General features: G+C 37.1%; 1 protein-coding gene across 2 annotated transcripts in view; it reads left to right on the top strand.

Moving 5' to 3' along the window:
* Positions 1–17,564, top strand: part of DTHD1 (death domain containing 1) — a 64,830-nt gene that overhangs the window by 30,200 nt on the left and 17,066 nt on the right. For both annotated transcript variants that reach the window (XM_023224674.3, XM_031935295.1), the window contains one exon: positions 3,433–3,677. In XM_023224674.3, the coding sequence (XP_023080442.2) occupies positions 3,433–3,677 (245 nt within the window). The remainder of the gene's footprint in view (positions 1–3,432; positions 3,678–17,564) is intronic.

The following is a 17,564-nucleotide window of genomic DNA, read 5'->3' as shown; positions in this document are numbered from 1 at the left end:
TTTAAAAAAAAAGAAGTTTCTAAGAGGGTGAGGAAGCAAGCCATAATCCTGTCTCAGGGGAGTTTATCCCAGGCAGAGGGATTGCCAGTGCCAGTGAACTAGGTGGAAACCTGCCTTGTGTGTGTGGGGAACAGTGGGAGCCTGAGATGGCTGGATCAGAGGGAGTGAGCGCAGGTTGTGGGAGATGAGGTGAGAACTGATCATGCCCTGTAGGCCATTGGAAAGACGGCCTTTTCTGCTGAGTGACTTGGGAAAACATGAAGGCTTTTCAACAGAGAAGTGATCTGAGTTAGATTATAACTGCATTGAGAATAGGCTTTAGAGCAAGGGGAGAAGCAGGGAGACCAGTTACTGTTTAATTGCAGTAAACCAGGCAAAAGATGGCATGGCTTAGAGGTAGAGCTGGTGGAGAATGGGTTAGAATATAGAAATACACTGAGCCAGTGGTTCTTATAGGGTTTTTCTGGTTTCCCGGACTGCTAGCCCTTTCAATTTTTTTGGGTGTGGAATGAATTAGTTTTTCTTTTATTTCTCCTTTAAATATGCCAGTGAGGGAGAAAAAAAACAGAGTAGTGCAATTTCTTCATGCAACTTCTATTGTTTTGGATCTGTTTTTTGTTCAGGGACCAGACGTCTTTAAAATATATTATTATGCCTTAACAACAATGAAACTCCAACTTTAAAAAATTACAAAATGGTTTCTGTTTACAACATGAAGATTTTGCTATTTACTATTAGTAAATCCTCAATAATTTCATCCCTACTTCATATATAAATGTGATCTTTAGAGAGTTTTCCTAGAGATCTTTAGTTTTAAAAATTGGTAAACATTTTAGGTCTCAAATGAACCAGAGTGGCTATGCCTCACCCTCAATCCTTATATCCTCTGTATAAATCATTTCTTATGAATAATTGTGTGCCTGACAGAGAGTATAATGTCTTTCAAGGGATAGAAGGGGAAATTTACTAATTGGTATTCCACAGGGACCAAAGTAGTAAAATTTTGCTTGATAGCACTCTAGTAGTATGGAAGCAGAAGTTAGCCAGGTGTCACTCCAGTGAGCTGGAAACTCCAATTTACCTAATTTACTATTTAGATAACATTTAAATTACCCCAAATAATCCACATTTTTTTTTTTTTAACCAAAGTGAGACTCTCTTAAGAAGACAAACCCTGGCTAGTCATTCGTCTCCTAGGAATCTGTTTTTTTTTTTTTTTTCTAAGTAGCCAAGTTGCATCTCAAATATAAACTTTTGCAAAGGGATCTACTCCTACACCTTCTGTAATCTGGAGTTATTCTATTTCTAGATTTAACTGAGCTTTAGAAAAATCACCAAAATGACCTCAAGCAATCAGGACCAGGAGAAGGGTCCTGGTATCATCTATATCTCTCACTGAAGTCTTTGTTCCCTGGGCAAAATGGAACGTTTTCCATGAAAGAAAACTCTGGGCAGTCAACTGTATGTTGACTTACAGTAGCCAAAGGAAGTTTCCATGTAGACATGAAAACTAAATCTTGGCGAGGTCTGGTGGTTCATGCCTGTAATCTCAGCACTTTGGGAGGCCGAGGAGGGTGGATTGCTTGCCTTCAGGAGAGTTCGAGACCAGCCTGGGTATCATGGTGAAACCCCGTCTCTACGGAAAAAAAAAAAAAAAAAAAGTAGCCAGGCATGGTGGCACACGTCTATAGTCCCAGCTGCTTGGGAGGCTGAGGTGGGAGGATAACTTGAACTTGGGAGGTGGAGGTTTTAGTGAGCTGAGATTGTACCACTGTGGAGCTGTGTCATTCCAGCCCGGGTGACAGAGTGAGGCTCAGTCTCAAAAAAAGGAAAAGAAAAGAAACGAAAAAAAAAGCTTCATCTTGACATTTCCTTAAAATAATCTGAGTTTTTCTGTTTTTGGTTTTGATTTTGGTTTTGTTTTGTTTTTTTTTTTTTGCACGCAAATTCAAAATAGTGCAAGAATCCTGCCTCTTATCATTTGGTATCATTGCTGTCATTTATTGAGCACTTACTGTGTGCCAGGTCCTATGATAATTATTTTATCCATATTTCATTTCCTACACAATCCTAGGAGTTAAGTTTTATTTCTCCTGTTTTAAGGGTAAGGAAGCTAAGGGAAGCTAAGGGAAGCTAAGGATAAGGAAGCTAAGGGAAGTCTCTAAAAAGCTCAGAGATATGAAAAACAATGGACAAATATTAACAGATAAATATTACAGAATACACAAATCATAGAGGCTGGACTTGAACCTAGATCTATACATCCAAGATATATTATCTTAAGTGCTACATTATAGCTTCCTACAAGTTTTATAAATTTTGATGCAGACATATATTGCCTTAGGAAACATGGTAGTGTTTATTCTGCTGTTGAAATAACAAGATAAAATATTCTGATTGTCATGGTAAAACCCCAATGAGTGAAATGTTATGTTCATAAAAACTCTAGAATTTTCAGTAAGGAGTTGATAAAACATTTATATATTATCATTTTAGGAGAATCTGTCAGGTTTTCATAGAAATTTCAGTAACACAAATTCAATAACTATCACACCTGAAAGTTCTAGATCAACACTGTCCATTTTCACAATTGTGGAAATGTATTATATCTGTGCTATTCATTATGGTAGCCTTTATGCTTATGCTGTCACTGAGACTTTTAAATGTAGGTAGACTGAGGAGTTAAATTTAATTATATTTACTGTTCATTAATTTTCATTTAAACTTAAATTGCCACATGTTATAGAAGAGTGCAGTTCGGGAATGTCTATTGTGAGGTCGCAATATGAATAGTTAGGGGAAAGGAGAAAGATAATTCTCAATGGGTGAAAATAATTTTCTAAATATTGCAAAAGCTGAATATTTATAGTAATTTCTGGTTATACCAAAATGGAATAGAGAAAGAAAAGCTAAAGATTATTTGATTTAGAAGCAGCCAGAGAGCACCTGGCCCAACAACCCATGAGAAATCTTTTGAGCAATCTACATGGTCTCTGCCTATTGCTCCTTTGTCAGGTTATGTTTTGACAAAAGATAATGATACACAAAAGTTTTAGTCATATTTTTAAAGTAAAATAATTATTTGGATTTTTGAAAATTAAGTAACACAAAGTGACACATATTTGATTAATTAATTTTTTTTTTGAGACGGAGTCTTCTTCTGGAGCCCAGGCTGGAGTGCAGTGGCCCGATTTCCTCTCACTGCAAGCTCCACCTCCCGGGTTCACGCCCTTCTCCTGCCTCAGCCTCCTGAGTAGCTGGGACTACAGGCGCCCGCCACCACGCCCGGCTAATTTTTTGTATTTTTAGTAGAGACAGGGTTTCACCGTGTTAGCCAGGATGGTCTCGATCTCCTGACCTCGTGATCCGCCCGCCTCGGCCTCCCAAAGTGAGATATCTTAAAGGTAATACATGCATTTTACTTCTATTTAGGTAATGGGAAAGATTATGGAAAAGACTACACACTTATTTTTCACTTGCAAAGAAAACCTAGGCTAGAACTCCAAATCAAAGAAGTGGACGAATTTGGAAACTACAGCTGCCCTCATTATAAAGGCACCATTGTCGTTTATAAAGTACCTAAAGGAAAGATAGTCCCCAACTTGAATCAATCTCTCGTAACTAATGAAAACCATTCTCAGTTGCCAATTTGCAAATTACCATTGAAATTGCCAAAGGTGAGTTATTTTACTTTTCTAATTATTACATTTTGTTAATTATTTATAATTCTGTAACACAATCAGTTTTGCAGGCATAGAGACACACACAGTTAAAAGAAAAGGTAAGAATAGAGTTAATAAAGAAGGAGTAGGTAGGTCCAATTTTAGAATATTAGAAAACGTGTTAGGATTTCTCCTTTTGTTCGTATCAGCCTTTCTAACAAGAATGCTTCAGATTGGTCTGGTCCTCACAGCATGTTGTTGCTAACTATGAAAATAATGTCATTCATTTTCTGTAACTGCCTCTGAGTCACTGGAAAATCATTTATGAAAAAAATGCATTTCAGAGCACATCATTTTAAGGAAAAGTCATGGTGAAGAGCAAAATGACCTCAAAATATTTACATTGAAACTTACCATATTTTGCATGTTTGTTTCATGAGTTATGTTTGCCTAAAATTCTTACTCATGTCAGAAAGTAGGATTAAATTATTTCTTTGAACATGTCTAACACACAAATAGATACATTTTATTGGTCTGTATTACAATTTCTTTCAGTGAAACAGGACTTGGGGAATCTAAACTACATTTTTAATAAGAAATATAACTGAAAAATTTACTTCATTAATCTTGAGGTAAAAACAAACTTCTTATTCTTTAAAGACAGCTAAAATCACTTTCTCATGTTTATATTTTTTGTGTGTATGACTAGCAGAAATATGTTTACCATGTGGTTAGATTTTGTTCTGATTTAAAATAAATCATTAAAGTAATTTAGCAAATATTAATATTGAACTTCTGAAATAGGGGATGTGCTGTGCTAGGCTTTGTGATAAATACAGAGCTGTAAAGGATAATATATGCCCTAAAGCTGTGTTGTTCTGAATGGTCACTACTGCCCATATGTGGCTATGGAGCACTTGAAATATGGCTAGTCTAAACTGAGATGGGCAGTAAGTTTAAGATACACACCGCATTTCAAAGACCCGGTACAAATAATATATAAACTATCTCATTAATAATTTGTTTATATTGACTACATGGTAAACTTATATTTTGGTTATATTAGGTTATATAAAATATATAAAAATTAACTTCCTCTTTTATTTTTTAAACATTTTAGTTACTATTAATAGAATATTTTAAATTACATATGTATCTCAAATTATATTTCTATGGAATAGTGCTTCTGTAAATGAATTTATAATCCAGTGAATAAGTACACAAAACATATCCACAAAATTACGTTGTAAGATAGTAACTTATTGAAGTTATATTTAGATGATATAAACAGTGGTACTGACAGTTGGTACTAGATGGTACTAATAATTTTTCAGAGAAGGGAAATGGCTTTTCTACAATCTGTAACCAGTAGAAGTTTGTGGTGTTTGTGGCATTTTATCTGAGCTTTGTAAGTTGGTGGAAATTCAGCCACTGGAAATGAAGAAAAAAGGCAAGTTAGGGGGAGAAGATACAGTGCATTTGACGGAGGTGGTAAGTATAGCTTAGCAGGAGTTAACAAGTTGTGTAATAACCATTGTAATAATGTCTAATATGCCAAAGGCCTTTCAAATACTTTACATGCATTGTATCACTAAACCCTCACAAAAGTCCTATGATACATAATTGTTCTTACTTTGTGGGAAACTGAGGCACAGACATTTTAGACAACTTGCCCAGGTTCTCATGGCTAAGTAAATGGCAGAGCTAAAATTCAGACCCAAGAAATCTGCTTCCTGTGTGTTGAATGGCTATTATGCTGTCACTTTGTTAGCACATAAAGCTAGGATTATTAGTCAAAGATACAAGATGGATTTTAGGGCATCTATGTTCACATTTGATGTATGATGTCTGTACTATGCTTTAGTATAGAGATAATATTAGAAATATTTAACAAATGATATGACCTGAACATCGACCAGTGAACTTGAAAGCAGCCCTCAGTAGAGAGGAATAGGTTCCTGGTGACATTAACTTTACTTGCTTGCTGTTTTTGAGGAGATCCCGGGGTCCCGGGGAAGCATGCATAAGTAGAGGAATTGATTAAGCCATTGATACTGAAAATGATACTTTCATGACAGTATAGTCAAACCGGTGTACATCTACTATCAGTTTTGCTTCGGTGCATTTTCATTTCCACTGTAAGACTTTGCACCATATGGCCGTTACCTATGCATGTGGCACTTTTCTCTGAGATAGTCCCATAGCTGCTTCTTTATCATTCAGGCCTCAGCTCAGATGTCACTTATTATTCTTATTCCCTTATCTCCCAATCTGAAGTCTCTTTTTAACTTGTCACCCTTTCTTGTTTTACTTCCTAACACTAATCATTGATCTTTTTAGATTTATTTGTTCATATATTTTCTATTTTTCTTTGCTTCTTTAAAAAAGCAAACTCTGTGAACGAAGGACTCTGTCTATTCTATCCAGGTTCCTTCTTCTGTGATTAGAAAAGTGCCTGGCACATAGCAGGCACCCTAAATATCTATGACTTGATGAATAAGGGCAGGTCTATAGCTTTCTCCAGATTCTAAAAGTTTAAGAACTATTGACTTGAAGGAATGCTCAAATTCTCTCTGTTCCATAGTTTAGAGCTTGATTCTACAAACTCTTACCTGGCATGCTAAGGCATCAATGTGGATCAACATGAAGATCTGGAGTAGAGAGGGGTACATAAGGGCTGCTCTCCAGGCAGCTCAGCTGGCACATTACTTCCAGCGAGCACCATGTTGCTGTGCTGCCATGAGAGGATGAAAGGGAGACAAGCCAGGGGTGGTTGGAATTCTCTGGCAAGAGGGGGTAAGGGCCTTACTGAGATGACGGCAGACCATGGAAAGAAAGGCCCTTATGTCAGAGAGGACAGACATGAAGTCCAAAAACGTGACAGGAATTGAGCTTTCACTTAGTGTTTTCTCTGTTGCCTAACTTTATAAAAGTAGCCAAATTAGTCAAGCCGAATTAGCCAACATAGATAATTTAGGGGTTTGTGTAGATTTTCCTCAGTAAAAGTCTGTGTTTACGATTGTCCAGTACTTTTGCATCCGCTTCTTCTCTGCTTTGCTTCTAACACACCATTCCTTCCCTATGTGCCTGAATCATTCTTACTGAACCTCTTTCACATTAGTGCTTAAGTGCAACCTATCCAAGGAAGCCTTCCCTCACTCCTCCTTTGTAGCAGGTTAAGTGTTCCTGGTATATGGAGCTACAGCGTTTTGTACTCTCCTTATCACTGTTGTTACCATATTTCATGACAACCGCTTGCTTGTTTCCTTCCCTTGTTGCTGTAATGGCTTTTTAGGGAGTCTTTTTCCTGAAATATTTTTTTCTAATCACCCCTCCTTGTGAAATTTTATTACCACAGATATATTGTGTGTCTGTTTATATACTACATATTTATCTGTGTTTTATACATCTAAAAGAATAAGTCTTTTTGTGTCTCACCCAAGGACGAATTTTCTCTCCCCAAGGGTGACATTATCAAAATTGAGAATGCATTCAATAAACTGCACAGGCACAGACCCTGTCCCACTCAACTCTCTATTGCCAGTGCGGAGAGATAGTTACATGCTTGATAAATATTTGTGACTAACTAGATGAACAAGATAATTTCTGCAAACCTTACAATTACTCAGCCTGGAAATTGATAATCCTGAAACTATATTGGCATGTTTAAAAATAGTACATTTAAATGTCTGCTGCCTTTCATAGATGCATCTACTGCCAATAGGCCATCTGTGCTTTCTTTTTATCCCAGATGGGTTTGTACAGGGCTTTCCAGATTCACTCCCTGGGCCCTTTCTTGTGCCCAAAGTCTTCAGAAATAAGTTTGCTGGGTTGAAAAAGAATCTGTGGCTGTGGGAACTTTTTTCTGTTCAAACTAGTGTAACTAAATGGGAATTGAAACCATGACGTTTATTTTTGCAAGATGAGACTTATTTCATAAAGTTCAGAATTTAAAAAATTCACCTCAACTAAGCAGTATTAGAATGTGCTATTTTTTAGGAAATGGAAGTAGCCTAATATAGCAACAGCTTGGCCTTAATGAACATGACACTATGTGGGTGTTTATACATGTAGCATAAAACAGATGAAGGTATTTGTCCAAATTAAAAGTGCTTCACAGAGAACACACAGCAAATATTTACATACATGTATATAGGCATAGAACCACATACAAAATTTTAAAGTGTGATGTACATATACTGTATCTGATTCATAAAGAAGAGAAGACATATCACTTTTACTTCATACTTGTGAGGATCTCTGTGTCTCATATTCTACAGCCTCTGTGGTTCATTCATTCATATATTAATTAATTCAACAAACAGTGTATCCCAAAGCCTCAGTGTATAGTGGTGTTCTGGTTTGTAGAGTCTCATTCTTCTCTTTCTTCTTTATAGCATGTTTTCAACTCAGAGGAAGAGTTATCCCTTAAAGCAGAGGTCCCCAATCCCTGGGCCATGAAATGGTAGCAATCCGTGACTGGTTATGAACCAGGAGGTGAATGGTGGGCAAGTGAGCAATGCTTCATCTGTATTTACAGCCACTCTGCATTGCTTGCATTACTGCCTGAGCTCTGCTTCCTATCAGATCAGTGGCGGCATTTGATTCTTGTAGGAGTGCAAACCCTATTGTGAAATGTACCTGCAAGGAATCTAGGTTGTGTGCTTCTTACAAGAATCTAATGCCTGATGATCTATCATTGTCTCACATCACCCCAGATGGGATCTTCTAGTTGCAGGAAAACAAGCTCAAGGCTCCCACTGATTCTACATTATGGTATATAATTATCTGATTATATATTAAAATATAATAATAATAGAAATAAAGTGCACAATAAATGTCACTTGCCTGAATCATCCCGAAACCATCCCTCCAACATGGAAAAATGGTCTTCTATGAAACTGGTTCCTGGTGCCAAAATAGTTGGAGACTACTGCCTTAAAGCATCAGTCAAATCATCTCATGCCTCTGCTCCAAACCCTTCAGTGGCTCCCAGCTTCCTTCAGAATAAAGACTCTGTGTGAACTTGGCCCTCACTGACTCCAGGGCCTTCTCTGCTCTACTCTCCTCTTCACTTATTCAATCACAGTGACCTTCTTGAGGCTTTGGAATATGCCACACCTGCTTCTGCTTTAGGTCTTTGTGTTAGTGATTCTCCTTGCTGGAACGTTCTTCCATCAGATACCTGCATGTTTGTCACCCTTACATCCTTCACTTCTTTGCTGAAACTTCACCTTCTCTCTGTGGTTTACCCTGACTCTAATGTTGCAATCTACTCTTACCCCTACAACCTGACACTCCTAATCCTCTTTAATCTGCCCTATTTCTTTTCCTCTAAATCATTTCTCCATTTTTACGTGTATTTCTTCATTTGTACATTTCTTGCAGAAAAACCCTCTCGTCCATAACTAGAAAGTAAGCTCTGAGAATATGGGGAACATTTTTTGTTCACTGCCAAATCACAAGTACCTAGAATGGTGTCAGGCGTAAGTGAGATGCTCAATAAACATGAGTGAATGGGTATATATCAATAGAACTTGCATTTTATGGACCAAAAATGTAAGGAGGAAAGTTAGAAGTGCCAAGAAAGAAAATAAATTAGCATTAGAAGATGGGCACAGAATTCATGGTGTGAATTGGTAGGTGGGATAGCTTGGGAAGACCTTACTGTGGAGGGGACTACTGGGCTGAGGAGCAACAGGAGACCAGAACCTTCCTGTATGGCCAGGAGAGCATCCAAGTGGGATTAGATGCAACAAATTCCAAGCCTCCGAAATGGGCATGCGTTTCAAGTCAAGGACTCGAAGGAAGGCTGTGATGATCAGCACGCATGTGAGGGCTACAGAAAAGATGACGAGGTTTGTAAGATAGGAAGCGTCCTGGTGATACTTCATATTGCATATAATCTTCTGAAAATGATCCCATAAACAATATATTTGAAAATATGTGGCTGAAAAGAATAATGATTCACTCCTAAATCTTTCTTAAGTTGTGCCTCAGCCTTTCTCCTTTCACAAAATGTTCAAGTAAATTCAATTCACACTGTACGTAACTGTACTTTGGTAGAAACAAGGCAAGTTTCAAAAAACTCTCAAAAGTTTTTTAGGTGGAAGGGAGTGGAGAGAATATTTTGTGCGTGTGTGCATGTGTGCGTGCGTCTGAAGTCACACCAGATAGGTGACTGCAGGCCGTTTGCTTATTTGTGCTAGCTTGGGTTGTGACTGCTTTTGACTCCTTCCTCCTACTTAGAGGTATTGCTTTGGAGGAAAGAAGGGCTGCAGATCTGATTGCTGTCACCTACTCGAGGCTGGAGTTTCCCAGTAAAATCTAACCCACATATTTACGTAAGTGACCTGTTGACCCAAGTTTTGCTTAGCCTGAACTTTCTGGATTATTGTTTTTTTAAAACTGAACTCCTGACATGTGATTTCTAGTAAATAATGATACAGCTTCAACACTATCTTTCTCAGCACATTAAATAACTTGCTGTGTCAAAGGGAGGAAGCAGGCAGACGGCAGTGCAGGAATCAGTTGGTCAGAATGGCCACTTTCACCACTGGATTTCATTACCATCTCACTGCTCTGCTAGGGGTAATGTTGTTCCTATATTATTTTTTCCAATAATACGAAATACCAAAGCAATTTTGACTAGATAAATGAGATGATTCTGAACCATTAAAAATATTTACATCCACAAGCATTTTAATTCTACTCAGACTTCTCAGTTGCAGTAATTTTACAAAATTATATTAGGGTTCAAGGATAAAATGAAACTTATTATGTTATTGCTAGGCATTTTAAAAAGGAGACTGAAAGAGCACACTAGAAGAATGTCTTATAAGAAAAATCAGGATTTTGTTTTGTTTTGTTTTGTTCTTGCTGTGGTTTTTGAGGGAATAGTGGCCACATGCTGTTTCTTAAGTTTTCCATAACCTAGTGTCATGCTTTCTATACTAGAGTTAATGCCAATAACATATTTGGTGCTTCATATCCCTTCCCCTATCAATTATAGAAGAAAGCCACTAGGATCTTGGTAAGTAGAAATATTATGTTAATTTTTTTAACCCCTGAAAGTTTCCAAAATCTTCTCACTCTTTCCAGTGAGAAAGATGGATGGAGAAGGGAGAACTCTGGCACTTCGTGCGTCTCCCTTACATGTTATCCTCATGTCTGCAGTCCCACTTTTCTACAGGCAACCGGAATGACCTTCAAAGCCACAGTTTTGACCATGTCACTAAGAGGAACATGAGGTGAACATGAACAAAGCTGGTTTAGTCAGAAACAGGATCCTGTGTTCTTTTTTGGAAAGTACTTTGACCACCAGTTTAATGAGAAGAGATTCTTTCCCTTCTCCTCCCCCCATCCCTTTCTATTGTTCCCCTTCCATTATTTTTTCCTTTCCCCTCCACTCTCCTCCCCTTTATCTCTTCCTCTATACGTTCTTTTTGCCCTCCCTTCTCCCCTTTCTCCTACTCTGGTCCCTCTTAACCCTTCCCTCCTTCTTCCTCCTTCAACCCTTGACTTTAAAAGATAAGATTTCCTCTGCTTGGAGGGCAGTATAGCTAAACAGGAATCTGTCACTATTGTCATAGAGCTTTTGCTATTTCTTTTACAAAGGAAGCACACATATTCCTGCCTTTTTAAATAAATTTAATAAGTAAAAAGTCATTGATGTGTATGCATTTATTCTCTTAAAATTATAACATTTAATAAGTAAAAAATTATGCTCATTAACTCAAACAGATTTTAGTTCATTAACTTCAACTGTTTTTGTTTTTATTTTTCTTTCTGTAGATGTATTGTATTAGTCAACTTGTTAATTAGAAACCACAAAGTGCCTAATACCTACAAGATATTGCGTAAGGCCTAATAATAATAACAATAATAATAATAGTAGTAGAAGCCAAAGTTCTAGCTTTCAAGGAAATTACAGTCCAGTTTAGGAAATAAAGTATAAACACTTTAAAAGTTATAAAACAAAGCAAGAGGTAAATAATAATTGAATACAACAATACAGCAATAACAGGAACTGATTGTTAATTGCAAATGAATAGTAAGATGTTAAATGCTAGGGCATTTCAGGGAAGGGGGTGATCCCTGTGGACTGAGGTGACCAGGGGGTGCTTCAGAGAGCAGAATGATTGCAGAGAATGTTTAGGATCTGGAGAGGAAGAGAGAAAGGGGCAAGGAGTTTCACACAAGAGAGATGGCAGGAGTAGAAACTTTGAAGTGGTCAAGCACAAGATGTGTTCTGAGAACGGATGATGAATGCAACTGTGCTTCTTCAGGGGAAGATTTGGAAACGTCGTGTTGGAAATAAGTTGGGGAAAGATTATAGAGGGCCTTTAATTCCTCACTTAAGTTAACTAAATGATACTGTAATTGTGGTAAACAAGCTTTCTGTCAAAATTCACCAAAAAACTGTGATTGATTTCATGACATAGAGAGCACATGCAAACCAGAGACCCTTAGTTTTTGAGTAAACAAGAAAATCTCTGATCTACTGTTATTCTTGAAACTGGTATGGCCATAATTAAGGATGGAGACATAGGTATCTGGTTTGTTTATAATTAAGTTGATCTTTTATCGTTTGAGTAATGGCTCAAGCCATTGGAAAGCCATTGTAAAAGTTTAACTAGGAGAGTGATATGATCAAGTTTTGTTAGCAACTTTACTACAATAGCCTATAAGGATAAACTAGAAATGGATGAGCTTAGCAATAGTGAAATAAAGAGCTAATGAAATAGTCCACAGAAGAGAGGGAGAGAGCCTATGTAAGATCATGACAGTAAGGACAGCAAGAAAAGAACAGAGTTGGAGAGAGATTCAGAATTTGAGATCAACAGGTCTTGGTAATAGAGTGAATGTGGGTGGGACTGAGTGGCAGGAGAATATTGGCAGATAGAGGAAGTCGTGAAGGGGATTTCCAAGGTTACTCTCAGTACACTGGTTTGAGCTACTGTCCTGTGATATAATACGGTATTTGTTGATTTTACTTTGGAAGTGTTGTTTAAACTTGCATTTCATCTTCAGTCCCTCTAATATTGCCCTAACACAGAGATGATAGCAACATTTTCCTTGGAGGCCTGTCACCAGTTCCCTTATCTGCTTTAGGCTGCTTTTCTCACAATTGACAGTTTGGTTTTCCTCTAAAACAAATATGATTTTATCACTCTTCCAAAACTCATCACTGGATGTCTATTGATCAAAAGTCCAAGCCAGTTACCATGGCATATAGGGCCTGTTACAAACTCCCACAGCTCATCGTCATAACCTTTTTATATTACATTTCCCCAATAACATATTTTGCTCCAGTTCTACTTAAAGCCTCATTTCTTTCCAAGACTCTTCCCACAGGCTGCCATTGTGACAGCAATGACTCCACACTTAAGCCTATTATACCCTCTTTAGAAGACTTTAAATTCTCCAGGCAGTGTTAGACACTGCACTGTATCTGCATCTGTAACTAGATACACTGTATCTGTAACTAGAGCACTTTGAATATATATATAACATATATTATATATAAAATATTACATATATTATATATAAAATATTACATATATTATATATATAACATATATTTTATATACGTATATAAAGCTATGGTCCATTATAATTTTTTATTTTTATAAAAAAATCATGGTAATGGTAATATAACGAATACCTACTAAATTATTTCCTGCTAGTAACTTGACAAAGCATTTACACATTAACTTATTTATTGAAACAAAAGAAAAACCTTAAATAAATATTTCTTCATTTAAGACACTGAAGCATAGAGAGGTTTTCCCCAAGGGGAAATGGCAAAGCTACTGTTTGAAACCAAGTTTGTCTGATTTCAATGGCAACACTCCTAACATTATACTACTGTCTGCTTTTGAGACTGAGTTTCTCAGGACTGAGAGCACTGCTCATTCAATTTTGTAATCCCTTCCCCGAGGATGCATTCAATAACGTTTTGCTGAACTCTTTAATGAATAAATGAAAGCATGCTGGGGAAATTGAAAAAGCAATTGAAGGTGGAGTTTTAATAGCTGACAGAAGCCTTACCTGTTTTCTTTCCAGCTAGCAGTTCTATCTAGCAGAAGCCTTTCATGACTTTAAAGGAATGACTAATAGGATTTCACATGCTGTGGCAAGACCTGGGAGGGAGACTTTGGTGTGTGGCTGCCCAGGCCTTTCCCAGAAACATTCAGATTACTCTTTCTGTTGGAAAAACTATTTCCAGCTATGATCCGAAAAGCCAAACCAAAACAAAATATCAGGAATTTTCTTTCCTTTTTTTTTTTTTTTTTTTTTTTCCTTCTTCTTCAGACGGAGTCTCGCTCTGTTGCCCAGACTGGAGTGAGTGCAGTGGCACGATCTCAGCTCACTGCAACCTCTGCGTACTGGGTTCAAGCGACTCTCCTGTCCCAGCCTCCCAAGTAGCTGGAATTACAGGCGCCTACCATCTTGCCCAGGTAATTTTTGTATTTTTAGTAGAGACATGGTTTCACCATATTGATCAGACTTGTCTCGAACTGCTGACCTCAGGTGATCCACCCACCTTGGCCTCCCAAAGTGCTGGGATCACAGGCATCAGCCACTGCGCCCAGCCCAGGATTTTTTTAAATCTCCTAGAGTAACCTAGAAAGAATTATGCTAAGAGTTAAATAGGCACAGGAATAAATAGGGACAGGATTAAAGTGGATTGACAAAACCTGTTGGGATTATAATCTAAAAGTGGAACAATAAAGAGAGGAGGTTAATATTAATGCAAGTTCTGGCAATGCTGTATATCTTTCTTTGATTTGTTGAACTGCTTTAAGAAGTAATAGCGTCTTCCACATAGCTGTATTTATGGGTCAAGGACATCTGCTCTTGCCAAAATTACTTGGAATACTGAGCAAAATCTTATGCATTGTAACAATTATTTAGATTTATGGAGCGCTTGCATGTTTGAAGTGCTTTATGTGCATTACGTCATTTAACCCTCATGGCAACCTCATGCGGTGCACCTACTTTGCCCATTAATAGGTAAAAAATGAAAATAGAGACATGCATTTAGAAATCAGATTTATCTATTCCATACTGCTTTTGATAATTTTTCTTCACTGCTTCCCCCCATTTATATTTTCTGAAATATCTAGATCTTTGCCCACTTTATATCTGTAGACATTCCTGGATGCCCCTTCCTTCTATCTGTCTCCACTCCTTAGATTCTTTGAAATCATTTGAATTCATCCATCTGGTTACCAGGGGCCTAAAGCTGTCTTCTTTTGTCCAATCAAGGACTGAGAAATGTATCAATTCTCCCTCCACTTGAAAAAACCATAATGAGATTGATGTTTTTTAAAAGAGTGATTTTCTAAGAAGCAAGCAACTGAAAAAATAATGAGGAAGCAAAATATAAAGCTGGCTGGATAAAAAATTGTGCATGAGTTTGAAGCAAAGATCTGAGCTAAACAAAGTCGCAGATCTACACTACTTCCATAATGGCTAGTAGCCTGATTTTGTTTCCATATCTAATTTCCGTATTTACCTCCGAGTGGGACCACTATTGGTCAGCACTTCTTGCTCTAAGCTCTGTTCTTATTTTGTTACACTGTAATCTAACTTCTCTGTGGATTTGTGCTGATTTCCAGACCTCTCTATGTGGAGGTACTTCCTTTTCTGTTGAAGGCCAAACATTTCTGCCTAGGTTTTCAGGAAGTTCTACACTGCGCAATTATAAGAAAGTTCATGAAGACAACAACAGATTATTGGTGAGTGCTGGTACTGGTATCTTTTAATTTACTTATTTAAAAAAAAAAAAACTGTGTGTGTGTGTGTCTGCGGGTGCATGCGTGTGAGCATGCATGTAAGCACGCACAAATATTTAAATACACACAAAAACAGAGAAAATATACAATGAACCTCCATGGACCCACCTCCCATCATTTTCTGCCATACTTATTTTGTGTAGTACCCTGGTTTGTGGGTTTGTTTTGTTGGAGTATTTTAAAGCAAATCACAGGTACAATATCGTTTTACATGTAAATACTTCAGAATGTTTCTCTAAGGGGCAAAAACTTTTAAAAAAGACACAAGACTACATTACTACTGGTACACCCAATAGTATTAGTAATTATGACATGATATAAGCTACTGCCCAGCCCTACCCTATTTTCCTAGTGACTCTATATTTTTTTTCTTTCTGCAGTTGATTTGTTCACAAATAGCATCCAATCAGGGCCTACACGTTGCATGTGGGTTCATTTGTTGAATTACTGATGTAGGCCCTGTCATTTGTAGACATTATCTCAATCAGTTAGAGACTTCAGTAAGAGAGTTTAATGTATTGGCTCAGCCTGTAGGACTACACAGGAGCAGAGACCGTATGAGGACTCAGACTACAAAGTCGTTTTTCTTTTATGCTTTACCGGCTTCCTTCTATTCCTTGGGCAAGCCAGATCCTTGTTTTCCTTGTGTCCACCACTTTGACCACTATGTCATATCGCCTGTCATTTCCTTTGTACCTTTAGAATGTTTGGCAAATCTAGGTCTTTCGAAAGAGCCAGTTAGGAGGGAAGGTCGTACCTTTTGCCGAAACTAAGCTTTGGAATAGAACTTCTGTAGCCTTGGATAGTGGTTTTTCTCTTTACCTAAATCTTTTCAGCCCCTGAGTCAGAAGCAGGCTTCTTCAGCCATCTTGATTTTGAATGCTTTGCCACTTCTGAACAGTTTAGTGTTTTTCTGTTCTATCCATATGGTGACATCAGCTCTTAGCTCATTGTCAGAGCAGAGATGACAGCCGTTCCTTGAGCAGGACAGCTCCAGTTTTTTCCATCTTAAGTTATGAGTTCATGCTCCGTGCACTTTGTTTGTGACTTATCATTCATACCCCTTAAAATGTTATCTGTACAGTTTTGAAAGACAAAAATATTTCTCATATAAGTTTACACTGAATGATATGACTCACAGCAAATAAAAGGGTTGCTTCGTTATACTGCTGTTTCCCAAAGTTTGGAATTGCAGGTGCTGTTTTAGTACAATATACACACCAGCTTTCAACAAAAAGGAATCAAAACAGTGAAACAATGTTCTCTTTTTACACTTTAATCTGAATAGAACTCAGGTTGTTGTTAACTTGTTTTCATACCTCCTTAACAATTGCAAAGCTTTCTTTTTAATAGAGAATAACTTTCGGATTCAGAGATCTTGGCTGGCTACAGAATTTAATAATATTGTCATGTTTTAATTGTATTTTTTAAGGTTTTCTTGTGTTTATATAGATGAAATTGTTTTCCCACTTGCGGTTTAAATAGAAGTGTTTCTTTTAAAATGTATTTATGTAGGCAACAAATATTTTTAAAAAATACTTTAAGTAATAACTGGTACTATTTTGAACACTTATTACATATGATACCCTAATTTCAGATACATGATGTAACTCAATGCCTCTTTCTAATGGCATTGTATATCTTTACTTTTAAAAGGAGGAGACTGAGGCACAAAGGGACTACTTTGCTTAAGGTTACAAGTTTAATGAATAATATGTTAGGAGTTGAGCTCTTTACTTCCATCTAATACTACCACCAAGTCAATAAAATTTATATATGTAAATAGTAAGCGTAGTGCTGGAGGTACTGAAGTAACTGAGTGGAAAGTTCCACATTACAACCTTCATGTTACATACAAAGGTTAACTTAAAGTTACAAATACAGGACCTGGATTCTTACTGATGTCAGTTTAAATGTTGTATTTGTCATTTAGCATGTATGTTTTAGTCAAATAACTTTATCTTTCTAAACTTGTTTCCTCATTTGTGAAATAGGCATAATAAACTCACAAGGATGTGTGTGTATGTTTATGATGGACTATATACCATATTATACTGTCAAGGTTCTATAACATACTTTAAGTTTTTAGAGTAATTCC

This window comes from Piliocolobus tephrosceles, chromosome 3 (assembly GCF_002776525.5).
Source record: "Piliocolobus tephrosceles isolate RC106 chromosome 3, ASM277652v3, whole genome shotgun sequence".
Classification (NCBI taxonomy): Eukaryota; Metazoa; Chordata; class Mammalia; order Primates; family Cercopithecidae; genus Piliocolobus; species Piliocolobus tephrosceles.
This window is presented reverse-complemented; position numbering and strand designations above follow the sequence as displayed.